This window comes from Cherax quadricarinatus, chromosome 26 (genome assembly GCF_038502225.1).
Source record: "Cherax quadricarinatus isolate ZL_2023a chromosome 26, ASM3850222v1, whole genome shotgun sequence".
NCBI classification, from domain to species: Eukaryota; Metazoa; Arthropoda; class Malacostraca; order Decapoda; family Parastacidae; genus Cherax; species Cherax quadricarinatus.
The window spans coordinates 21,342,547-21,369,737 of NC_091317.1; the positions used below are offsets into that span (position 1 = coordinate 21,342,547).

Genomic DNA, 27,191 nt, shown 5'->3' on the forward strand with positions numbered 1-27,191 from the left:
TTCACTCCTATCAAACACGCTCACGCACGCTTGCTGGAAGTCCAAGCCCAACGCCCACAAAACCTCCTTCACCCGTTCCTTCCATCCTTTTCGAGTATGACCCCTACCCCGCCTTCCTTCCCCTACAGATTTATACGCTCTCCATGTCATTCTACTTTGATCCATTCTCTCTAAATGGCCAAACCACCTCAACAACACCTCTTCCGCTCTCTGACTAACACTTTTATTAACTCCACACCTAATTTCCACACTCTGAATTTTCTGCATAATATTTACACCACACATTGCCTTTAGACAGGACATTTCCATTACCTCCAACCGCCTCTCGCTGCAGCATTTACAACCTAAGCTTCACACCCATATAAGAGTGTTGGTACTACTATACTTTCATACATTCCCTTCTTTGCCTCCATAGATAACGTTTTTTATCGCCACATATACCTCAACGCACCACTCACCTGTTTTCTCTCATCAATTCTATGATTAACCTCATCCTTCATAAATCCATCCGCCAACACGTCAACTCCCAAATATCTGAAAACATTCACTTCTTCCATACTCCTCCTCCCCAATTTGATATCCAATTTTTCTTTATCTAAATAATTTGATACCCTCATCACCTTACTCTTTTCTATGTTCACTTTCAACTTTCTCTCTTTACGCACGCTCCCAAACTCGTCCACTAACCTTTGTAATTTTTCTTTAGAATCTCCCAAAAGCACAGTATTACAAGCAAAAAGTAACTGTGTCAATTCCCATTTTGTATTTGATTCCCCATAATTTAATCCCACCCCTCTCCCAGACACACTAGCATTTACTTCTTTTACAACCCCATCTATAAATATATTAAACAGCTATGGTGACATTACACATCCCTGTCTAAGACCTACTTTTACCGGGAAGTAGTCTCCCTCTCTTCTACACACCCTAACCTGAGCCTCGCTATCCTCATAAAAACTCTTTACAGCATTTAGTAACTTACCACCTATTCCATATACTTGCAACATCTGCCACATTGCTCCCCTATCCACTCTGTCATATGCCTTTTCTAAATCCATAAATGCAATAAAAACTTCCCTACCTTCTTGCTTGGGAAGCATTGAAAATTGGGTTTGGCAAATACAATTCTGTTAGTGGGATGGTTTGTGAAGGAACTGCCTAGTATGGGCCAACAGGCCTGCTGCAGTGTTCCTGCTTTCTTATGTGCAAACATTTATGGATGAACATCACCCTGACACAGCTGTTGCATGCCGTGCTGGCAACATGTACAATGACAATGTTGTGTCCCATTTTAGGGAAATCTTAAAGAGACGCCAGAAACAGAGCTCTCTTGACAGATTTTTGGTGCGACAGAGGTCCAGTGACTCTCAAGCTGGTCCTAGTGGCATTAAAAAACAAAGAAGGGAGGTAACCCTAGGAAAGGGCTTGTTACCTGAAGTCTTTATGGAAGGGGATTCCCCTCCCAAACAATTGTAAACTCCTCCATCCTCTGCCCTCCTCCCATCTCATCCATCACTCATCAAATATGTCTTCAATAAATTTAAGTGTTATTTTATTAATTATTAATGTATTTATTCTGCATGTCTCATTGTTTTCTGTGTAGGGAAATGTATATTTCATGTAAAAAAATTATTTTGTTTAATACTTTTGGGTGTCTGGAACGGATTAATTGGATTTCCATTATTTCTTGTGCATGAACATATTCGATAGGAGTGAATGGAGACGAATGGTATTTGGGGCCTGACGATCTGTTGGAGTGTGAGCAGGGTAATATTTAGTAAAGGGATTCAGGGAAACCAGGTATTATTATATAGCTGGACTTGAGTCCTGGAAATGGGAAGTACATACAATGCCTGCATTCTAAAGGAGGAGTTTCAGGATATTAGCAGTTTGGAGGGATATGTTGTGTATCTTTATACGTACGTATATGCTTCTAAACTGTTGTGTTCTGAGCACCTCTGCAAAAACAGTGATTATGTATGAGTGAGATGAAAGTGTTGAATGATGAAAGTATTTTCTTTTTGGGGATTTTCTTTCTTTTTGGGTCACCCTGCCTTGGTGGGAGACAGCCGACTTGTTAAAAAAAAAAAAATTGACAGAATCGGTTAAAGACAAACTCTCTGGAACAGATTAATGTTGTTAACTGAGGGTCCACTGTAAGTGGGTGAAGGATGGCTGTTGAGGCAAAAAAAAAAAAAACTATTGTAAGGGACAAATGTTACAAATGATTAGTTATTTGTAGCCCTAAGAACACGGCTAATTTTGTGGTGTTTTGTTTAATGTTGAGTAATGTAAAAAAAGTTAGTCTTGTCGAGGCTATTCCACTTATTACATCTTGTAAACATTTCCATTGTCTGCTACTTTGTTGAAAAAAGCTTTCTGGCATTATTTTGGCGACTCATGTTAACTTATGGTTATGGCATTGTGGTCTGCCAGTCAAGTAGGTTAGAAAATTTTCTTGTGTTCCTTCATGTGTGTTTTAACACTTATAGACAATTAAGATGATGTAAGAATATTTTCACTGGAAGACTGTCTATCAGGACCTGGGAGTTCCAGGAGAACCTAAGATATCCCAGTGAGATTTGCACCATATTAATTGTCATTTTTCTTTAGATGTAATGTTGATTGATCTAAACTAACTGTAATCTTCAAGCAGGTATTCACATTGTTTTTTTTTTAATGCACTAGCTGTATCCCACCAAGGCAGGTTGACCTGAAAGGAAAAACAAAAGTTTTTCTTTTTAAATTTAGTAATGTATACAGAAGAAGGGGTTACTAGCCCCTTGCTCTTGACATTTTAGTCACCTCTTATGACACACATGGCTTACAGAGGAAGAATTCTTTTCCACTTCCCCGTGGAGATAAGAGGAAATAAAGAACAAGAGCTGTTAAGAAAGTAGAAGAAAACCCAGGTCACACTACACATATATATACATGCATGTGTAGTGTGACCTAAGTGTAAGTAGAAGTAGCAAGATATACCTGTTATCCCACATGTTTATGAGACAAATAAGAGACACCAGCAATCCTACCATTTCCATTTCACAGTCACTTGGCAGGATGATAAGTATTCACATATGTATTAGCAGCATTTTTTTTTTTCAGCACTGGCCATCTTCCACCATGGCAGGGTGACCCCATAAAAAAAAATAAAAATAAAGTACATTATAAAATTTTTCTTGTAGCATTTAGTAATTTATACAGGAGAAGGGGTTCCCTGCTCCCAGCATTTTAGCCGCCTCTTACAACATGCATGGCGTACGGAGGAAGGAGTCTTTTTCTACTTTCCCAAGGATAATTTGCAGTACAGCCTCTCCTCACGTAGCGATGTACTTGTTTACCAACGCCTTGGACTTACGACGGGCTCTCTGACCAGCATTCACACCTAAATAACGTATATTAGAGCTGATTTCCTCTATTCTTTTTATTTCAATTTACAGTACACTGCTGTATAAACATTTAAAAATATATGAGAAATGTTATAAATGGTGCAAAGGCAACTTTAGAACAGTATCAAAGATGGTTGACACAAACTCACTGCCATTATAGTATGCTCCTCACTTAGCGACAAATTCGCTCAACGACGTGGTCATAGGAACGGAACTCCATCATTAAGTGAGGAGAGGCTGTATTTATTTAAATTTTTTATTTTACAGTACTAAATTTAATTGCATTTCTTATGTGTAATGTCTACTCAAATAATTTTTGTTCAGCAATGTAATGTAAGCAGCCAAACAAACACGTCTGTGGCGAGTGTTCTCTTAACACTAGCTGAAGCTTCTGCTAGTGAGGTCCCATCATCACTTTCACTGAGGAACTCTCCAAGAGATGCAGAGGAACGCCTCAAGTACCACCCTGCCATGACTGTCACAAAAATGCCACCACAGAAAACATGTGAAGGTTAGTCATTGCCAATATATTAATTTTATTCTTAAAGTGGGATTTTTTCACTGAGCAGTATGAACTAGCATATGGGATATATGTACAGTATACAGATTTTGGATATTGCATCTGGTGTAAAGAGTTGAACTGAAATGACTTTTATTACATTTAATTTATTGTCATATTAAACCATACCACAGTTGGGGTTAGAACCCACAATCAGAAAGTCTCGAAACTCCAGTCCAACACGTTAGCATCAGTCTGGAATTCTAACCCCACCCATGGTATGGTTTGTTGCAATTGTGTTATTATGATTTTGTGAGTTATTGTCATATTAATGGAAGTGAAAGAACCATTTCCTAGTGAAAATAGATCTTAAATAGGGGTTGCATGATGTTGCTATGGTTGTTTAATATGGTTATAGATGAGATTGTAAAATAAGTGAATGCAAGGATCTTGAAGATTTTTTTTTTTTTTTTTTTCAACAAGTTGGCCGTCTCCCACCGAGGATTAAAAGACGTATATTCTACAAAGTGGGAGTTGTCACATTAGCTCTTTGTTGACGACTTAGTTTTTTGGGGGAAGTTCTGAAGACTGGTTGCGAAAGTTGGTGAATAAATTTGAGAGGGTTTGTGAAAGTAGGAAATTGTAAGCGAACATAGAAAAGAGCAAGGCGGTGATGATAGCAAAAAGTCTAGGCAATAACAGATTAAATATCAGATTGGAAGGAGAAAGTATGGAGGAAGTCAGCAGATGGGTCTGTGAAAGATGAAACTAACACTAGAATAGATGAGAAGAAAAAAAGTAGGTATGTTGAGGCATCTGTGGAAAGAAAAAATTTATGGAAGTAGACTGGGGAATGCACCAGGATATAGTGGTACCATCATTTTTATATGGGTAGAAGGCATGGACTTCAAACCTTGCAGCAAGGAGGCAGTAGAGATGTCATGTTTAAAGGAAATATATGAATAGTATGCAACAATTCAGAGCATAGAAATTAAACAGTGTGGACAGCAGGGAGTTTTGAGGATTGTTAAGGTGGTTTGGGCATTTAGAGAGGTTAGAGAGAGATTGGATAATAAAAGAGAGGTGTATAAATCTGGGATGGAAAGTAGGAGAGATAGGGGTCATCCAAAGGAATGGTTGGAGGGAGGGAATAAAGGAGGCCTTGAGTATTGAGGAATCATATTAAAAATGGTATTAAATACAACCAAGTCTTCCTTGGTTGGAGACAGCTTTGTAAAATTTCCCACATTAATATTTGGATAATGTTGAACTTTATTTGTGGCAAAGATTAATACCGAAAATAATTATTTTTTGCAGAAGTACCAAACATTGTGGATGGTCCAAATCTTCTTCAGTCTTTAGTGGGACTTCCTGTTGAGAATGAGATTCATACATCAGACCCACCTTTACTTCATACTGCACAGGTTAGGGCTGTAGTTGGTGCTATTATTTATTATTATTAACTTATTTATTTATATATTATTATTGTTACAGTATTATTAATGGTGTGTAACTTTGTTGAGTGACTCATCATTAGATCATTATGTTGTTGCATTTCTGGCAAGACAACTAGATAGAAAGTGATACTGAGTGTATTTTCTTTTTTGGTCACCTGCCTCAGTGGAAAATAGCCTATGTGTTTCTTTCCATAAGAAGGAATCACAGCCTAGCTTTATCTACAGTTCATTGAGAAATGTACTGTGCATGGAGAGGCAATTGCTGCTGATGCCGAGGTTAACTCCGCCCATGTAGTATACTTTCTCTTTCATTACGAAAGATAATGTAATCTTGTGAACTGCAAAAGAAATATTACTTAATTATTATTTATATTTTATTTTTTTTATTTTTTTTTTTTTTTTTTTTTTTTTTTTTTTAGAGGTAGTAGGTTGGTAGACAGCAACCACCCAGGGAAGTACTACCGTCCTGCCAGATGACTGTGAAACAAAAACCTGTAACTGTTTTGCATGATGGTAGGATTGCTGGTTTCTTTTTCTGTCACATAAACACGCTAAGATAACAGGGATATCTTGCTACTCCTACTTACACTTTGGTCACACTTCACAGACACGCACATGCATATATATATATACATACATCTAGGTTTTTCTCCTTTTTCTAAATAGCTCTTGTTCTTTTTTATTTCTTCTATTGTCCATGGGGAAGTGGAAAAGAATCTTTTCCTCCGTAAGCCATGCGTGTCGTATGAGGCGACTAAAATGCCGGGAGCAATGGGCTAGTAACCCCTTCTCCTGTATACAATTACTAAAAAAAGAGAAGAAGAAAAACTTTATAAAACTGGGTTGCTTAAATGTGCGTGGATGTAGTGCGGATGACAAGAAACAGATGATTGCTGATGTTATGAATGAAAAGAAGTTGGATGTCCTGGCCCTAAGCGAAACAAAGCTGAAGGGGGTAGGAGAGTTTCAGTGGGGGGAAATAAATGGGATTAAATCTGGAGTATCTGAGAGAGTTAGAGCAAAGGAAGGGGTAGCAGTAATGTTAAATGATCAGTTATGGAAGGAGAAAAGAGAATATGAATGTGTAAATTCAAGAATTATGTTGATTAAAGTAAAGGTTGGATGCGAGAAGTGGGTCATAATAAGCGTGTATGCACCTGGAGAAGAGAGGAATGCAGAGGAGAGAGAGAGATTTTGGGAGATGTTAAGTGAATGTATAGGAGCCTTTGAACCAAGTGAGAGAGTAATTGTGGTAGGGGACTTGAATGCTAAAGTAGGAGAAACTTTTAGAGAGGGTGTGGTAGGTAAGTTTGGGGTGCCAGGTGTAAATGATAATGGGAGCCCTTTGATTGAACTTTGTATAGAAAGGGGTTTAGTTATAGGTAATACATATTTTAAGAAAAAGAGGATAAATAAGTATACACGATATGATGTAGGGCGAAATGACAGTAGTTTGTTGGATTATGTATTGGTAGATAAAAGACTGTTGAGTAGACTTCAGGATGTACATGTTTATAGAGGGGCCACAGATATATCAGATCACTTTCTAGTTGTAGCTACACTGAGAGTAAAAGGTAGATGGGATACAAGGAGAATAGAAGCATCAGGGAAGAGAGAGGTGAAGGTTTATAAACTAAAAGAGGAGGCAGTTAGGGTAAGATATAAACAGCTATTGGAGGATAGATGGGCTAATGAGAGCATAGGCAATGGGGTCGAAGAGGTATGGGGTAGGTTTAAAAATGTAGTGTTAGAGTGTTCAGCAGAAGTTTGTGGTTACAGGAAAGTGGGTGCAGGAGGGAAGAGGAGCGATTGGTGGAATGATGATGTAAAGAGAGTAGTAAGGGAGAAAAAGTTAGCATATGAGAAGTTTTTACAAAGTAGAAGTGATGCAAGGAGGGAAGAGTATATGGAGAAAAAGAGAGAGGTTAAGAGAGTGGTGAAGCAATGTAAAAAGAGAGCAAATGAGAGAGTGGGTGAGATGTTATCAACAAATTTTGTTGAAAATAAGAAAAAGTTTTGGAGTGAGATTAACAAGTTAAGAAAGCCTAGAGAACAAATTGATTTGTCAGTTAAAAATAGGAGAGGAGAGTTATTAAATGGAGAGTTAGAGGTATTGGGAAGATGGAAGGAATATTTTGAGGAATTGTTAAATGTTGATGAAGATAGGGAAGCTGTGATTTCGTGTATAGGGCAAGGAGGAATAACATCTTGTAGGAGTGAGGAAGAGCCAGTTGTGAGTGTGGGGGAAGTTCGTGAGGCAGTAGGTAAAATGAAAGGGGGTAAGGCAGCCGGGATTGATGGGATAAAGATAGAAATGTTAAAAGCATGTGGGGATATAGTTTTGGAGTGGTTGGTGCAATTATTTAATAAATGTATGGAAGAGGGTAAGGTACCTAGGGATTGGCAGAGAGCATGCATAGTTCCTTTGTATAAAGGCAAAGGGGATAAAAGAGAGTGCAAAAATTATAGGGGGATAAGTCTGTTGAGTGTACCTGGTAAAGTGTATGGTAGAGTTATAATTGAAAGAATTAAGAGTAAGACGGAGAATAGGATAGCAGATGAGCAAGGAGGCTTTAGGAAAGGTAGGGGGTGTGTGGACCAGGTGTTTACAGTGAAACATATAAGTGAACAGTATTTAGATAAGGCTAAAGAGGTCTTTGTGGCATTTATGGATTTGGAAAAGGCGTATGACAGGGTGGATAGGGGGGCAATGTGGCAGATGTTGCAAGTGTATGGTGTAGGAGGTAGGTTACTGAAAGCAGTGAAGAGTTTTTACGAGGATAGTGAGGCTCAAGTTAGAGTATGTAGGAAAGAGGGAAATTTTTTCCCAGTAAAAGTAGGCCTTAGACAAGGATGTGTGATGTCACCGTGGTTGTTTAATATATTTATAGATGGGGTTGTAAGAGAAGTAAATGCGAGGGTCTTGGCAAGAGGCGTGGAGTTAAAAGATAAAGAATCACACACAAAGTGGGAGTTGTCACAGCTGCTCTTTGCTGATGACACTGTGATCTTGGGAGATTCTGAAGAGAAGTTGCAGAGATTGGTGGATGAATTTGGTAGGGTGTGCAAAAGAAGAAAATTAAAGGTGAATACAGGAAAGAGTAAGGTTATGAGGATAACAAAAAGATTAGGTGATGAAAGATTGAATATCAGATTGGAGGGAGAGAGTATGGAGGAGGTGAACGTATTCAGATATTTGGGAGTGGACGTGTCAGCGGATGGGTCTATGAAAGATGAGGTGAATCATAGAATTGATGAGGGAAAAAGAGTGAGTGGTGCACTTAGGAGTCTGTGGAGACAAAGAACTTTGTCCTTGGAGGCAAAGAGGGGAATGTATGAGAGTATAGTTTTACCAACGCTCTTATATGGGTGTGAAGCGTGGGTGATGAATGTTGCAGCGAGGAGAAGGCTGGAGGCAGTGGAGATGTCATGTCTGAGGGCAATGTGTGGTGTGAATATAATGCAGAGAATTCGTAGTTTGGAAGTTAGGAGGAGGTGCGGGATTACCAAAACTGTTGTCCAGAGGGCTGAGGAAGGGTTGTTGAGGTGGTTCGGACATGTAGAGAGAATGGAGCAAAACAGAATGACTTCAAGAGTGTATCAGTCTGTAGTGGAAGGAAGGCGGGGTAGGGGTCGGCCTAGGAAGGGTTGGAGGGAGGGGGTAAAGGAGGTTTTGTGTGCGAGGGGCTTGGACTTCCAGCAGGCATGCGTGAGCGTGTTTGATAGGAGTGAATGGAGACAAATGGTTTTTAATACTTGACGTGCTGTTGGAGTGTGAGCAAAGTAACATTTATGAAGGGATTCAGGGAAACCGGCAGGCCGGACTTGAGTTCTGGAGATGGGAAGTACAGTGCCTGCACTCTGAAGGAGGGGTGTTAATGTTGCAGTTTTAAAAACTGTAGTGTAAAGCACCCTTCTGGCAAGACAGTGATGGAGTGAATGATGGTGAAAGTTTTTCTTTTTCGGGCCACCCTGCCTTGGTGGGAATCGGCCGGTGTGATAATAAATAAAAAAAATTTTATTTTTTATTTATTAACACATCGGCCATTTCCCACCAAGGCAGGGTGGCCCGAAAAAGAAAATCTTTTATCATCATTCACTCCATCACTGTCTTGCCAGAGGCATGCTTACACTACAGTTATAAAACTGAAACATTAACACCCTTCCTTCAGAGTGCCAGCACTGTACTTTCCATCTCCAGGAATCAAATCCGGTCTGTGGGTTTCCCTGAATCCCTTCATAAATGTTACCTTGCTTATACTCCAACAACATGTCAAGTCCTAAAAACCATTTGTCTCCATTTGCTCCTATCTGATACGTTCACACACACTTGCTGAAAGTCCAAGCCCCTCGCACACGAAACCTCCTTTACCCCCTCCCTACAACCTTTCCTAGGATGACCCCTACCCCGCCTTTCCTCCACTACAGATTTATACACTCTCGAAGTCATTTTATTTTGTTCCATCTTTTATACATGTTCAAACCATCTCAATAACCCATCCTCAGCCCTCTGGATAATAGTTTTGGTAATCCCGCATCTCCTCCTAATCTCCAAACTACAGATTCTCTGTATTATATTCACAACACACATTGTCCTCAGACATGACATCTCCACGGCTTCCAGCCTCCGTCTTGTTGCAACATTCACCACCCATACCTCACACCCATACAAGAGCAATGGTATAACTATACTCTCATACATTTCCCTCTTTGCTTTCATGGATAAAGTTTTTTGTCTCCACAGACTCCTCAGCGCACCTCTCACCTTTTTCCCCTCGTCAGTTCTGTGATTCACCTCATCTTTCTTAGACCCATCTGCTGACACATCCACTCCCAAATATCTGAATACATTCACCTCCTCCATACTCTCTCCTCCAATCTGATATCCAATCTTCCATTATCTAATTTTTTTGTTATCCTTATCACCTTACTCTTTCCTATATTCTCTTTTAATTTCCTTCTTTTACATACCCTACCAAACTCATCAGCCAACCTCTGCAACTTCCCTTCAGAATCTCCCAAAAGCACAGTGTCATCAGCAAAGAGCAATTGTGACAACTCCCACTTTGTGTTAGATTCTTTATCTTTTAAACCCACACCTCTTGCCGACACCAAAGCATTCATTTCTCTTACAACTCCATCTATAAATGTATTGAATAACCATGGTGACATCACACATCCCTGTCTAAGGCCTACTTTTACTGGGAAGTAATCTCCCTCTCACCTACATACTCTAACCTTAGCCTCACTATCCTCAAAAGTCTGTCTAATTCTTAAGTAGTTCTTAAGCATTAGGATTAGTTTGCCTGAATTGGATTGCATTCTAGTGGCTTTCTTTTGTGCCTACCATTGTTTTATTACATGTAAACTATGTTATTGTGTATGGCTTAAAGGAATATAAATTTGTATTTGTATTTGTAAAGTTGTTTTAACAAGACAAAGAAATACAGGAAATACAGATTGTATCAGCATTTATTTTGTTTATTTTTGGCACCTTCCCATAATATATTTTATTCTCACAGTGCCCTGCATTGCCCATAATGCACCACATTACCAATACTGCATTCTGCATTTTGTAATAGGCAGTGTAATGATTTTAGCATGTTCAGTCTCGTACCTGGTAGTTCATACCCAGGATGACATGGGGTTGAATCCCACTATGAGATGGGACATATAACAAAGTATCTTAAAACCTTACATTGTCACTTAGCAGCAAAGAAATACCTTGGAGTTAGTTGACTGTTGTCGGTGGCGAGGACCTAGAATAGGATTCTAGTGGAAATAAGCTACATTTATTGGCTTTATTGTGTTTTCCTGGATTACTAACCATTGGCAGTTAATAATCTGTATTGTCTTTTTTTACTAGATTTATTTTCCTATACTGCAGATGTATTTTATTACAGGAAGCTGAAAATATATGTAGTCAAGAACCTCCACAAGAAGTGAGTGTTCAGATTATCCAGCCTCGGCGACGAAAGTCTAAAGCCGAGTCAAAAACAAAATTATTTTGGGAGAAGGAAGCATCACGAACACAAAGGTATGTCGCCTTGAGCTATTACTCAGTAACTGTATATATCTGAAAGGGGTCAAAGGGCTGTAAACAGGTACTTGTTGACAGGATTTTCTTTGTATCTCAGATCCTCATCCAGACTTAAGAAATTGTTTTGCTTTTTTACTTACTGTCTTCTTTATAGTTTAGATAATGCAATTTTTTCCATTTACAATGGAAACTCATTTTTCAGCCGTAATCCATTCCAGGTCGGCCTAAATTCAAAATGCCCTAAATTTGAAGCAGTATTTCTCATAAGAATTAATGTAAATACATTTAATCCATTTCAAACACCCAAAAATACAGTATTCACAAAAAATAATTTTTTTAAAGATTAATTATAGTTTTACATACACAAAACAATGATAACTAAATAAAATAAATTAAGAACATTTGAATCACTATTACATACCTTTATTGAAGACTTGTTGGCTTCGCATCCCTTATCACACTGTGTATGCCACTACGATTATTAAATCTCTCAAACCAACCTTTGCTGGTCTTAACCCTTAAACTGTCCAAACAGATCTACGTTCACATGCATAGTACTCCAAAAGTAGATCTACGTTTTTTTACATACAGTGGAACCTCTACTTGCGAGTTTAATCCGTTCCATGACCTTGCTCGTAACTGGATTTGCTCGTTTGCAGAGTCAATTTTCCTCATTTAAATTAATTGAAATGCAATTAATCCATTCCATTGGAATTCTGTACTTCAATAATTTCGCTAATATCAACTCTACAGCTTATTTATCTATCTCACTTCATCTAATATGACATAATAAACAATATAAATAACATAGAAACCTGATATATACTGTGAATAAAACATGTCATTCATGTAGTGGTATGGGCGGTGTTGGCGGTGGACGAGAGTTTGTCTGGAGACCGGGCAAACTACTTCATGAATAATTTTGCTAATATCATCTATACAGCTTATTTATACATCACAGTTCATCTAATATGACATAAACAATATAAATAATATAGAAACACGATATATACTCTAAAATGAATAAAATATGTCATTATGTAACAGGTGGAGGCGGCCACAACCACTCCCTCTTTGTTGCGGTAAACACTGCCATCTAGTGATGGCCTTTTGAAGCCATCTGTTATTATAATTATTATATGTAGTACATTATTATTATATATATTATTATTATTATTGTATTATATTATACTACTGTTATTATTATACGTATTACGTATTATTATACATATTATTATTATTATTATTATTATTATTATTATTATTATTATTACTAGTAGGTTGGTAGACAGCAACCACCCAGGGAAGTACTACCGTCCTGCCAGATGACTGTGAAACAAAAACCTGTAACTGTTTTGCATGATGGTAGGATTGCTGGTTTCTTTTTCTGTCTCATAAACACGCTAAGATAACAGGGATATCTTGCTACTCCTACTTACACTTTGGTCACACTTCATAGACACGCACATGCATATATATATATATACATACATCTAGGTTTTTCTCCTTTTTCTAAATAGCTCTTGTTCTTTTTATTTCTTCTATTGTCCATGGGGAAGTGGAAAAGAATCTTTCCTCCGTAAGCCATGCGTGTCGTATGAGGCGACTAAAATGCCGGGAGCAATGGGCTAGTAACCCCTTCTCCCGTATACAATTACTAAAAAAGAGAAGAAGAAAAACTTTATAAAACTGGGTTGCTTAAATGTGCGTGGATGTAGTGCGGATGACAAGAAACAGATGATTGCTGATGTTATGAATGAAAAGAAGTTGGATGTCCTGGCCCTAAGCGAAACAAAGCTGAAGGGGGTAGGAGAGTTTCAGTGGGGGGAAATAAATGGGATTAAATCTGGAGTATCTGAGAGAGTTAGAGCAAAGGAAGGGGTAGCAGTAATGTTAAATGATCAGTTATGGAAGGAGAAAAGAGAATATGAATGTGTAAATTCAAGAATTATGTGGATTAAAGTAAAGGTTGGATGCGAGAAGTGGGTCATAATAAGCGTGTATGCACCTGGAGAAGAGAGGAATGCAGAGGAGAGAGAGAGATTTTGGGAGATGTTAAGTGAATGTATAGGAGCCTTTGAACCAAGTGAGAGAGTAATTGTGGTAGGGGACTTGAATGCTAAAGTAGGAGAAACTTTTAGAGAGGGTGTGGTAGGTAAGTTTGGGGTGCCAGGTGTAAATGATAATGGGAGCCCTTTGATTGAACTTTGTATAGAAAGGGGTTTAGTTATAGGTAATACATATTTTAAGAAAAAGAGGATAAATAAGTATACACGATATGATGTAGGGCGAAATGACAGTAGTTTGTTGGATTATGTATTGGTAGATAAAAGACTGTTGAGTAGACTTCAGGATGTACATGTTTATAGAGGGGCCACAGATATATCAGATCACTTTCTAGTTGTAGCTACACTGAGAGTAAAAGGTAGATGGGATACAAGGAGAATAGAAGCATCAGGGAAGAGAGAGGTAAAGGTTTATAAACTAAAAGAGGAGGCAGTTAGGGTAAGATATAAACAGCTATTGGAGGATAGATGGGCTAATGAGAGCATAGGCAATGGGGTCGAAGAGGTATGGGGTAGGTTTAAAAATGTAGTGTTAGAGTGTTCAGCAGAAGTTTGTGGTTACAGGAAAGTGGGTGCAGGAGGGAAGAGGAGCGATTGGTGGAATGATGATGTAAAGAGAGTAGTAAGGGAGAAAAAGTTAGCATATGAGAAGTTTTTACAAAGTAGAAGTGATGCAAGGAGGGAAGAGTATATGGAGAAAAAGAGAGAAGTTAAGAGAGTGGTGAAGCAATGTAAAAAGAGAGCAAATGAGAGAGTGGGTGAGATGTTATCAACAAATTTTGTTGAAAATAAGAAAAAGTTTTGGAGTGAGATTAACAAGTTAAGAAAGCCTAGAGAACAAATGGATTTGTCAGTTAAAAATAGGAGAGGAGAGTTATTAAATGGAGAGTTAGAGGTATTGGGAAGATGGAAGGAATATTTTGAGGAATTGTTAAATGTTGATGAAGATAGGGAAGCTGTGATTTCGTGTATAGGGCAAGGAGGAATAACATCTTGTAGGAGTGAGGAAGAGTCAGTTGTGAGTGTGGGGGAAGTTCGTGAGGCAGTAGGTAAAATGAAAGGGGGTAAGGCAGCTGGGATTGATGGGATAAAGATAGAAATGTTAAAAGCAGGTGGGGATATAGTTTTGGAGTGGTTGGTGCAATTATTTAATAAATGTATGGAAGAGGGTAAGGTACCTAGGGATTGGCAGAGAGCATGCATAGTTCCTTTGTATAAAGGCAAAGGGGATAAAAGAGAGTGCAAAAATTATAGGGGGATAAGTCTGTTGAGTGTACCTGGTAAAGTGTATGGTAGAGTTATAATTGAAAGAATTAAGAGTAAGACGGAGAATAGGATAGCAGATGAACAAGGAGGCTTTAGGAAAGGTAGGGGGTGTGTGGACCAGGTGTTTACAGTGAAACATATAAGTGAACAGTATTTAGATAAGGCTAAAGAGGTCTTTGTGGCATTTATGGATTTGGAAAAGGCGTATGACAGGGTGGATAGGGGGGCAATGTGGCAGATGTTGCAAGTGTATGGTGTAGGAGGTAGGTTACTGAAAGCAGTGAAGAGTTTTTACGAGGATAGTGAGGCTCAAGTTAGAGTATGTAGGAAAGAGGGGAATTTTTTCCCAGTAAAAGTAGGCCTTAGACAAGGATGTGTGATGTCACCGTGGTTGTTTAATATATTTATAGATGGGGTTGTAAGAGAAGTAAATGCGAGGGTCTTGGCAAGAGGCGTGGAGTTAAAAGATAAAGAATCACACACAAAGTGGGAGTTGTCACAGCTGCTCTTTGCTGATGACACTGTGCTCTTGGGAGATTCTGAAGAGAAGTTGCAGAGATTGGTGGATGAATTTGGTAGGGTGTGCAAAAGAAGAAAATTAAAGGTGAATACAGGAAAGAGTAAGGTTATGAGGATAACAAAAAGATTAGGTGATGAAAGATTGAATATCAGATTGGAGGGAGAGAGTATGGAGGAGGTGAACGTATTCAGATATTTGGGAGTGGACGTGTCAGCGGATGGGTCTATGAAAGATGAGGTGAATCATAGAATTGATGAGGGAAAAAGAGTGAGTGGTGCACTTAGGAGTCTGTGGAGACAAAGAACTTTGTCCTTGGAGGCAAAGAGGGGAATGTATGAGAGTATAGTTTTACCAACGCTCTTATATGGGTGTGAAGCGTGGGTGATGAATGTTGCAGCGAGGAGAAGGCTGGAGGCAGTGGAGATGTCATGTCGGAGGGCAATGTGTGGTGTGAATATAATGCAGAGAATTCGTAGTTTGGAAGTTAGGAGGAGGTGCGGGATTACCAAAACTGTTGTCCAGAGGGCTGAGGAAGGGTTGTTGAGGTGGTTCGGACATGTAGAGAGAATGGAGCGAAACAGAATGACTTCAAGAGTGTATCAGTCTTTAGTGGAAGGAAGGCGGGGTAGGGGTCGGCCTAGGAAGGGTTGGAGGGAGGGGGTAAAGGAGGTTTTGTGTGCGAGGGGCTTGGACTTCCAGCAGGCATGCGTGAGCGTGTTTGATAGGAGTGAATGGAGACAAATGGTTTTTAATACTTGACGTGCTGTTGGAGTGTGAGCAAAGTAACATTTATGAAGGGATTCAGGGAAACCGGCAGGCCGGACTTGAGTCCTGGAGATGGGAAGTACAGTGCCTGCACTCTGAAGGAGGGGTGTTAATGTTGCAGTTTAAAAACTGTAGTGTAAAGCACCCTTCTGGCAAGACAGTGATGGAGTGAATGATGGTGAAAGTTTTTCTTTTTCGGGCCACCCTGCCTTGGTGGGAATCGGCCGGTGTGATAATAAAAAAAAAAAAATAATATATTATTACTATTATTATTATTACTATTATTATTATTACTATTATTATTATTATATAAATAATATGTAATTTTTATTCACACAAAAAATATAAGATTTACTGTTATTCCTTATTGCAATAATTGTATAAATAATGTCAACCCATTCACGACTGCATATTGGAATGGACAGTGACGTCATTTGTTTACTCTGAAACAGCCAAGCAATGGACCATTTCTCCTAGGTTGAGCTCTATCTCAAGGTACTTTTTGTCGTGAAAGCAATCAAAATCATATCTATTTCTGTAATATATCTTCCATTCTATCAAATGAGACCAAAAAAACGAGAATACTACCATAAAAACCATTCGAAATTACCGCTAGGGGGTGGCTAATTGCCGAGAAGTGAACTCCATTATTTATGCTTAGATTTCTTTCATTTTTGGTGTAGGTTAAGAAGCATCTTTCCATCGTACGTTGCCCAAGTTTCAATAAGATAGTCCAACAAACAAATGAGATACAATTCCCGAGATCAAGGAACCTGCCTTGAGGTCTGCTCACTGGTGGAAATTTTGCTCGCATATGGAAGCAAAAAATCGACCCAACGACTGCTCGTATTTGGAAAAATTTGCATGTGGACACGCTCGCAAGTAGAGGTTCCACTGTATTTTCAAATATGTATAACAAAAAAAAACGTAGATCAAAGTTTTTTTACACATTTTCAAATGTAAAAAAAAAAAGAACCTCTACGTTTTATACATACTTTCAAATGTTGAAAAAACGTAGATCTATGTTTGGACAGTTTAAGGGTTAAATTCACCAATATGAGCACTAGTTCCCGGCATTTTTTCTTGTTCACCTGGGTGTACGTCGACTGGTGTGGGTCGCATCTTTGGGGACAAGATTAAGGACCCCAATGGAAATAAGTTAGACAGTCCTCAATGATGCACTGACTTTCTCGGGTTATCCTGGGTGGCTAACCCTCTGGGGTTAATTGTTTCTTGGGTAATTGTTTCTCGTTAAGCCACACCAACAACAGTCTCTCCACATCTTCGAATAGTATTTGCGATCTCTGTTTTGTAAGCATATTTGCACCATTCACAACAACAGCTTCCTTGATTGCCTTTTCCTTGGCCAAGATAGTAGCGATGGTTGAATGGGGTTTGTTATATAATCTACCCAACTCGGAGACGCACACTCCACTTTCGCATTTTGCGATGATCTCTTTCTTCAATTCAATAGTATTTCTTACCCTCTTTACCACAGGGCTGGCACTAGAAGCTTTCTTTGGGCCCATGTTGGCTTATTTAGCAGTTACAAGCACTAAAAACAATGGACTATGACAAAATGTATCGCATCTATGCGTGGAATCGTCCACACTGGCTTTGTAAATAATGTAATGGCACACTGGCCACACTGGAAGAACTGTTCGATACTCAAACAGAGCAGCACTTGAACAGCCTTCTGGAATGAATTAAGGTCACATACTGGGGTTCCACTGTACCTGCATATTGTGTGCACAGTGCTATATTATGCATACAACATCTTTGAAACCTTTGATATATGTTTGAAGGGTTTTATGAGTTTTGCAAGTCTTGCTGCCTGGCTCCAAACCACACTTGTAGAGCACTAGAGGATGCTCTGACAATCCCCCCATTAATTTGTTATATTGAGGGTTCACTGTGTAGTACATAGATTAATATTTATTAAATACAGATTTTGTAGGTAGTAGGTTGGTAGACAGCAACCACCCAGGGAGGTACTACCATCCTGCCAAGTGAGTGTAAAACGGAAACCTGTAATTGTTTTACATGATGGTAGGATTACTGGTGTCTTTTTTCTGTCTCATAAACATGCAAGATTTCAGGTACGTCTTGCTACTTCTACTTACACTTAGGTCACACTACACATACATGTACAAGCGTATATATACACATCCCTCTGGGTTTTCTTCTATTTTCTTTCTAGTTTTTGTTATTGTTTATTTCCTATTATCTCCATGGGGAAGTGGAACAGAATTCTTCCTCCGTAAGCCATGCGTGTTGTAAGAGGCGACTAAAATGCCGGGAGCAAGGGCCTAGTAACCCCTTCTGTACAAATTACTAAATTTAAAAAGAGAAACTTAAGTTTTTCTTTTTGGGCCACCCTGCCTTGGTGGGATACTGCCGGTTTGTTGAAAAAAAAAATACAGATTTATAGAATATTTTTTTTCACTTTTGCAGAGATGAAGAAAATAAAATGTCAAGCAACTCGGCCACAAATCCTGCTTATCAGTGCCCAACCTGTGGAAAGGAGTTACAGTCTAAAACCTACTTGGAGAGGCACCAGCGCACTCATGCTACTCAAAAATTCAAGTGCCAGGAATGTGATAAAGCATTTACCGAGAAATATAATCTCAAGATACACATGCTGACGCACACTCATGAACGCCCACATGTGTGCAGCCTGTGCCTCAAGTCTTTCAGGTTTGGTAGCAAATATTTCCCCACTTACTTGTTATTATAACATATGACTAGTAAAAATAATTCTTGCAACTTTTAACCCCTAAACGGTCCAAAGAGATTGACGTTCAGATTCGTAGTGATACAAAAGTAGATCTACTTTTTTTTAAATATTTTCAAATATAACAAAAAAAATGTAGATAAAAGTTTTTTTTACTCGTTTTCAAATGTAAAACAAAAAAGAAGGTCTACATTTTTTTTACATACTTTCAGATGTTGAAAAAACGTATATATACGTTTGGACCATTTAAGGGTTAAGCAATAAATTCTTAATTTGCAGTTATTATAGTTGTATGAAAGTGCTAAATCCATAGGGGTCATTGTACCCCTGGGCAAATGAGGGTAATCAAGTTTGAAGGAAAGGGAGTGTAGCTAAAATTTTTTTTTTTAACAAACTGGCCGTAACCCACCAAAGTGGGTCCTTGAAAAGATCTATGTGAACTGGCATTTTGAAGATTTACTAGAAAAATTAAAAAAAAAAAAATCAGTGTAATAAGTACAGAAGCTTAAAAAAAATTCTGATTTATAAAAAACAGAAGTTATTTTGTAGGATATTAACCCTTTGAGGGTTTTCGTCGTACTAGTACGTCTTACGCGTAGGGGTTTTTGACGTACTAGTACTCAAAAATTCTAGCGACCTCAAATCTAGTGGGAGAAAGCTGGTAGGCCTTCATATGAAAGAATGGGTCTATGTGGTCAGTGTGCACAGTCTAAAAAAAATCCTGCAGCACACGGTGTATAATGAGAAAAAAAAAAAATTTTCCATTTTTTTTTAATAAATCAGCGACTTTGCAGTGTATTTTCGTATAGTATTTATTGTTGTATTCTAGTTTTCTTGGTCTCATTTTATAGAATGGAAGACATATTACTGAAATTGAGATGATTTTGACTAGTTTTACAATGAAAGGTGCCTTGAAATTGAGCTCAAAGTAGCAGAAATGTTCGATTTTTACCAAACTTCAAAAGTAAACAAATCGTGCCAAGCGTGCAATACACGTCAACTGGTGAGTCTAATATTCTTTCACAAGTGCACCAATAATATTTTTACCATTTTTTACACTAATGCAGTAGTCTGCATAACAGTAAATCTTATATTTTTTGTGAGAATAAAAATTCAAAGTGGAAAGCAAAAGAATATAAGAGGGGCCTTGAGACATGACTAATGACTAGAGGAAATGTCATTTTAGTGCCAGGAATATCTTTCTTGTTTATTCTGGACCCTATTCCGAAATTGGCATCTTTTGAAATTTGTGTGAAATTGGCAAAATTGCTAAATTCTGACCACTGTACTGGATAGTTGAATTTATAAATGGGTGGTTTCTTGCACCCATTCGATAGAAAAAATGGAGTTCTAGCGAAATATTCATGTTTTTTGTCGACTAGTACAGTGAAATTGGCCGAAAATGGGGCTCAAAGTGGGCAAAATCGCCGATCCGTAAACATCGCCGAGACCGCTAACTTTGCGAGAGCATAATTCCGTAAGTTTTCTATCAAATTTCAAACTTTTGGTGTCGTTATGATCGGGAAAAGATTCTCTATCTTTTCATAAGAGAAAATAATTTTTTTTTTTTTTTAAATTTGGCCGACCCTGAGAACGAGTTTCGGAGAGGGCCTGTCGACCCTCAAAGGGTTAAAAAAGAATCTTAAGAATTGCATTACTCTTTGGGTTAAATTTTCTTTTTTATATTTTTGGCCGTTTCCAACCAAAGCTGAAGGTCCCCCCCACCCCACAAAAAAAAAAAGGAAATGCATTCACCATCATTCATTCAATCACTATCTTGCCAGAAGTGGGCTGATGTCAGAATTCAGATTACTCTCCAATTACAGCATCCTTACCCCTTATTCAGAATGCAGGCACTGCCTTTCCCGGTGTCATGTAAAACATGCAGGAAGCAAGTAGTAAGCTGGTGAAAGTGGCTAAACTTTAGGCAGTATGTAAGGGAATAGGAGAAAGAGAGACTGTAAGAATTATAGAGGAATAAACCTGCTGAATCTACCAGGTAAAGTGCAGGGTAGAATTGTTATTTAAAGAATTAAGGGTAAGACAAAGTAGGGTTGCAGAGGAACAGTGAAGATTTAGGAAGGGTAGATGTGTAGAGTAAGTGTTTATATTGAAGCATATAAGTGAGCATTAATGAATTTGGGAAAGGCATATGATAAGGTGGATAGGGAAGGAATGTATGGTGTAATTAGGAAGTTATTAAAAGCAAAGAAGAGTTTTTATGGGGAGAATGAGGCTCAGCTTAGGATATGTAGGAAAGAAGAGAACTTTGCATTGAAGAGGAGACTGGAGGCAGTGAAGACATCATATTTGAGAGCTGTGTGTGTGGTGAATATTATGACAAGAATTTTTTTTAGCAAGTCAGCCGTTTCCTACTGAGGCAACATGACCCAAAGAGAAAGAAAAAACTTTCGTCATCACTCAACTTTTTGACCATCAGTCATACATAATCACTGTCTTTGCAGGGGCACACATATATGACAGTTTAGATGTCCCTCCAAACTGCCAATGTCCCAAATCCCTCCTTTAAATTGCAGGGTGTAGAAATTAGGAGATGGTGTTCGGTTATGAAAGGTAATATTCAGAGGGTAATGGAGGGGTTGTTGAGGAAGTTTGAGCATTTAGAAAGGATGGAGCAGATTAGGATAACCAAGAGAGAGTATAACTCAAAGGTGTAAGGAAGGGATGGGTGGGGGGTCCTTCCAGGAAGGTGTGAAGGAGGTTTTAAATGGTATGGGTTTAAGAATCTAGCAGGCATGTATTGGAGTATGCAAATAAATGATTTGAGGAATCTGAGCAGAGTAACATTTCGGAAAGAACTGAGGGAGGTCATTTAGCTGGACTTGAGTCTGAAGGTCAGAAGCACATTGCTTACACTCTGAAAGAGGGGTATGAAGGTTTTAGTTTAGAGAGTCATTTGAATTGTGTTGTCTGCACACTTCTTACAAGGTAGATATTGAATGTATAATGGTGAATGTTTTTTTTTTTTGGGGGGTGGGATCACCCTACGTTGGTGCAAGGCAACCAGTGTGATAAATAATAATAATAATGATAATAATTCTCCATGGAGAAGTGGAGAAGAATCCTTCCTCTATAAGCTATGAGCTTCATAAGAGGTGACTAAAATGCTGGTAGCAAGGGGCTAGTAACTTCTTCTCCTGTTTAAATTACTAAATACAAACAAAATGTAAAGCACCCTTCTGGCAAGACAGTGATGGAGTGAATGATGGTGAAAGTTTTTCTTTTTCGGGCCACCCTGCCTTGGTGGGAATCGGCCAGTGTGATAATAAAATAATAAAAATAAAAAAAACAAAGAAGAAAAACTTTACATTCCTCCTTCTTTGGGTTACCCTGCCTTGGTGGGAGATAGCCAGTGTGTTGAAAATAATTATAAGAACATAAGAAAGAAGGAACTCTGCAACAGGCCTACTGGCCTATGCGAGGCAGGTCCAATTCTCCCACCGGCTTAAGTAAATGCCTTGACCTAGTGAGGTCAGACAGGTCACTTAAGGGAGGAGCAGTGCATCTGACCTAGTAGCACAAGCTAGTCAGGTCCAACTCACACCCGCCCACACCCACTCATGTATTTATCCAACCTATTTTTAAAACTGCACAACGTCTTAGCGTCTATGATGGTACTCGGGGGTTTGTTCCACTCATACACAACTTTATTACCAAACCAGTGCTTTCCTATATCCTTCCTGAATCTGAATTTTTCCAATTTAAAGCCATTGCTGTGAGTCCTGTCTGTGTTAGATATTTTTAGCATGCTATTTACATCCCCTTTATTAATTCCTGTTTTCCATTTATACACCTCAATCATATCCCCCCTAATTCTATGCCTTTCTAGAGAGTGCAGATTCAGGGCCCTCAGTCTATCCTCATAGGGAAGATTTCTGATACATGGGATCAACTTTGTCATCCTCCTTTGTATGTTTTCCAGTGCATTTACATCCATTCTGTAATAAGGTGACCAAAACTGTGCAGCATAATCTAAATGAGGCCTAATCAAAGATATATAGAGTTAAGAACAACCTGAGGACTACTATTATTTATACTTCTTGCTATGAAGCCAAGGATTCTGTTAGCTTTATTGCAAACACTAATGCACTGTTGTCTTGGTTTTAGATTACTGCTAACTAGAACTCCTAAATCCTTTTTGCAATCCATAATATTAAGATCTACATTATTTAGTTTATATGTGGCATGGTTATTTTCCTGTCCAACATTTAGAACTTTGCATTTGTCTATATTAAACTGCATCTGCCACTTTTCCAACCACTGCATGAGTCTATTCAAATCATCCTGGAGTGCTTTAATGTCCTCATTAGAGTGAATTGGACGGCCTATTTTGGTGTCATCAGCAAATTTGCTTGTGTCGCTATTTATTCCCTCATTTATGTCGTTTATGTAGATTGTGAACAGCAAGGGGCCCAACACTGACTCCTGTGGAACACCACTTGTGACGTGCCCCCATTCTGATTTCTCCCCATTTATGCAAACTCTCTGCTGCCTATTCGTCAACCATGCCTCAACCCAGGAAAAAAACTCTCTTCCTATTCCGTGTGCCTTAAGTTTCCTCAATAGCCTCTGATGTGGAACTCTATCGAAAGCCTTACTGAAGTCCATTTACACAATATCATATTCATTACCATGATCTACCTCCTCAAATACCTTAGTGAAGAAAGTTAGTAAATTCATAAGACAGGAATGCCCATTTGTAAAACCATGCTGAGATTCATTAATCAATTTATGCCTTTCGAGATGGCTACGAATTGCTTTGGCAATTATTGATTCCATAAATTTTCCCACTATGGTGGTAAGGCTTATTGGTCTATAGTTCGAAGCTAAGGACCTGTCACCTGCCTTGTAAATAGGTATTACATTTGCCATTTTCCATTTATCAGGCACTATGCTAGTTTGCAGTGATATGTTGAAAAGATTAGCCAAAGGTATGCTAAGTTCCTCTTTACATTCCTTTAACACCCTTGCAAACAGTTCATCAGGGCCTGGGGATTTGTTAGGTTTTAATTTCTCTATTTGTCTGAGAACCATATCACTAGTTACCGCAATCGTGCATAGTTTATCATCATCCTGTTCTACATAAGCTATTATTTCTGGAATTTTGTATTTTCCTGGGTAAAAACTGAGAGGAAGTAAGTATTGAAAATTTCACACATATCCTTATCACTATCAGTGATCTGACCTGAGTTACTCTTAAGTGGGCCTATCTTGTCCCTAATCTTACTTCTGTATACCTGAAAGAACCCTTTTGGGTTAGTCTTCGAATCCCGTGCGACCTTAGCCTTATAGTTCCTTTTTGCTTTTCTTATTCCTTTTTTATTTCTCTCTTTAATTAAGTAAGTAAGTAAGTTTATTCAGGTATACACAAATACAGTTACATAGAATTATTATACATAGCAGCATATGTGTAGAGAACCTAGGATAACCCAAAAAAGTCAGACAGAGTGACTTATTTCCATTGGGGTCCTTTTACCTTATTATTATAATATAAAGGTTTGATAGGAGTGAATGGAGACAAATGGTTTTTAATACTTTACGTGCTGTTGGAGTGTGAGCAAAGTAACATTTATGAAGGGGTTCAGGGAAACCGGCAGGCCGGACTTGAGTCCTGGAGATGGGAAGTACAGTGCCTGCACTCTGAAGGAGGGGTGTTAATGTTGCAGTTTAAAAACTGTAGTGTAAAGCACCCTTCTGGCAAGACAGTGATGGAGTGAATGATGGTGAAAGTTTTTCTTTTTCGGGCCACCCTGCCTTGGTGGGAATCGGCCAGTGTGATAATAAAAAAAAAAAATAAAATAAAAAAAAATAAAAAAATAAAGGTTATAATATTTTCTTATTATTCTACAATGAAGATAACATCTTATTATCATACTAAAAAGACTATCTACAATACGAGAGTCATTACTAGGAATAAGGTAAAATTTACACGTATGTTAGCTAAAAAATAGAAAATCATTCCCCTCCCTTTCTGTAGCTACATTCATCAGACACCTTTTGGCACTCTTCTTGAACTGGTTCATGCTATGACTGGCTTTGACATGTGTGGGTAGTCTTTTCCATTCCTTTATTGTTGTACAATAAAAGGTGTTTGACGCCTGGCCAATGACTGTGGGTACTACAAAGTTGTGCTCTCTCCCCCTAGTACTATGATTGCTTTGGTTCCCAACCTTGACAAAATTGACAGCAAGATATTCTGGACACTGTTTGTGAGCAATTTTATAAACATGATTTAGCTTCAGTTGTTTTACTCTGTCTTCAACATTCAGCATATCCAACTGCTGTAATTCATCCTGGCCTACATGTTCTCTTGGTCCCAGCCCCAGGATGAATCTTACGATTTTGTTCTGGGTGATATGCAGTCTATCTTTCAGTTTTTTTGTCAAGGCAGAGTACCATGAAGAGCAAGCGTAATCCATATGGCATTGTATAAGGGCTAGACATAGGGTCCTGCGAGCCTCAGTAGGAAGACACTGTGCTTGTCTATACAGGAACTTCAGTCTGGCATTCGCTTTCTTTACTACACTGTTCCCTATCAATTCTCCTGACATGCATGGGTCAAAGGGGATTCCCAGATATTTTACTGATGAAACCAAAGTGATGGGCTCCCCATTACACTGAACATTAAAATTAATTACCCTTCTCAGTTTATGTTTTGTGCCAAAGAGAATGGCTTCAGTTTTCCCTAGGTGTAATGATAGTTTGTTGTCTACTAACCATTTGCTGCAGGACTCCAGTTCCAGTGTTAAAACATTAGCAATATCTTGTGGGTCTTTACCTGTCACTAACAGAGCACTGTCATCTGCATACAGTAGGAGTTTGCACTTGACACTGATAGGCATATCATTGACATAACATAAGAATAATAAGGGACCCAGAATACTACCTTGGGGAACTCCACATGTTATCGGCAGGGGTTCTGATTCCGTTTTGTTGATTTTGACTATTTGTCTCCTGTTGCTAAGGTAGGACTTAAACCAGTCTACAGAACCTATACCGATAGCTTGAAGTTTCTTACATAATATATTGTGGTTGACAGTATCGAAGGCCTTTTGCAGGTCTAAGGTTACCATACCTATGAGGTTCCCCTTTGACATTTCAGTTCTCAGGTAATCCATCAGATTAATAAGGGAGGTGTCGGTTGAGTAGGATCTTCTAAAGCCCGATTGATAGCTATGGAGAATGCTGTTGTCATTAAGGTACTTAACTACTTGAGAATACACCACCCTCTCCAGAATTTTAGATATTATACTGAGTATACTAACAGGCCTATAGTTGCTTACATCAGACCTATTATTTTTCTTGAAGATAGGAGTAACTCTGGCCTCCTTGAACCCCTCCGGTACGGTATTAGTGGTGATTGATAGATTTATTATGTGAGCAATAGGGATTGACAGTTCAGAAGCACCATCTTTTAGGGACTTAGACAGGATGTTATCAGGGCCTGTGCTCTTAGTTGGGTTTAACCTGCTTAGTTCTTTTTGAATGAAGTCATGAGATACACTTACTAGTTGACAACTGTTTGGGGTTACCCCTTTATTGGTATAGTATGTTTGAAACTTATCAGAGTCTTGTGTTAAAGGTATTTGATGCAGCTGGTAGTTTACTTACTAGTGTTGATGCAACAGATGTGTAGTAGGAATTAAAGCAATTTGCCACCTTAGATGTTTCGTGGCATACCTCATTATCGATAATGAGTACTATGTTAGACCTATCTACTGGCTTATGGCTATACCCCAACTGTTTTAGTTGTTGCCAGAGCTTTCTGGGGTTATGCTTATACTCTTCAATTTTTGAGCAATAGTGCTTTGCCTTTGCTCCTTTTATAAGTCTCTGTACTCTGTTCCTCACCCTTTGGAATTCATTTAGTGCTGCAATATCCTGTCTGTTTGCTTTAAATCTTTTTAGCAGCTGGTCTCTGAATTTCATATTATCTAATATCTCAGTAGTCATCCAGGGTTCAGTTCTTCGTTTAATCCTAACCTCTTTAACTGGTGCAATATTATCAAGGATGGTAGTGAACATTGTTTTGAATTTTTCCCAGGCATCGTTTACGTTGGTGCAACTTGTTATCTCTGTCCAGTCACAATTGTGTAGCCTATTTACCAGTGTTTCTTTACTGTAGTTTCTAGTTGACCTCATTTTTATTGTCCTGTGTAGGCCTATCCTAGCCCTAGTGATTTTCCTGGTGCAGTAAATGATGAAATGATCACTAAGACCTGTGGTAATGACGCCTGACTGACTAATGCTCTCAGAGCGGTTACAAAGTATGTGGTCAATTAGGGTGGCTGAGAACTGTGTGATCCGGGTTGGTGTATTAATTAGTTGAGTGTAGCTATTTAATCCTAGAATTTGCTTATATCTTTTGCATAGCACGTTATTTTGCTGCTGAAAACAGATATTGAAGTCGCCCAGTATTATTGTCTCGCAATTG

The 27,191-nt window shown here is 38.6% G+C and overlaps 1 protein-coding gene across 2 annotated transcripts in view; it reads left to right on the forward strand.

Annotated features, from left to right (window-relative positions):
* The window catches only part of LOC128691710 (zinc finger protein 91), a 97,530-nt gene that overhangs the window by 52,273 nt on the left and 18,066 nt on the right, over positions 1-27,191 (forward strand). For both annotated transcript variants that reach the window (XM_070088869.1, XM_070088870.1), the window contains exons 12-15: positions 3,714-3,900; positions 5,206-5,312; positions 11,249-11,382; positions 18,457-18,699. In XM_070088869.1, coding sequence (XP_069944970.1) covers positions 3,714-3,900; positions 5,206-5,312; positions 11,249-11,382; positions 18,457-18,699 — 671 coding nt within the window. The remainder of the gene's footprint in view (positions 1-3,713; positions 3,901-5,205; positions 5,313-11,248; positions 11,383-18,456; positions 18,700-27,191) is intronic.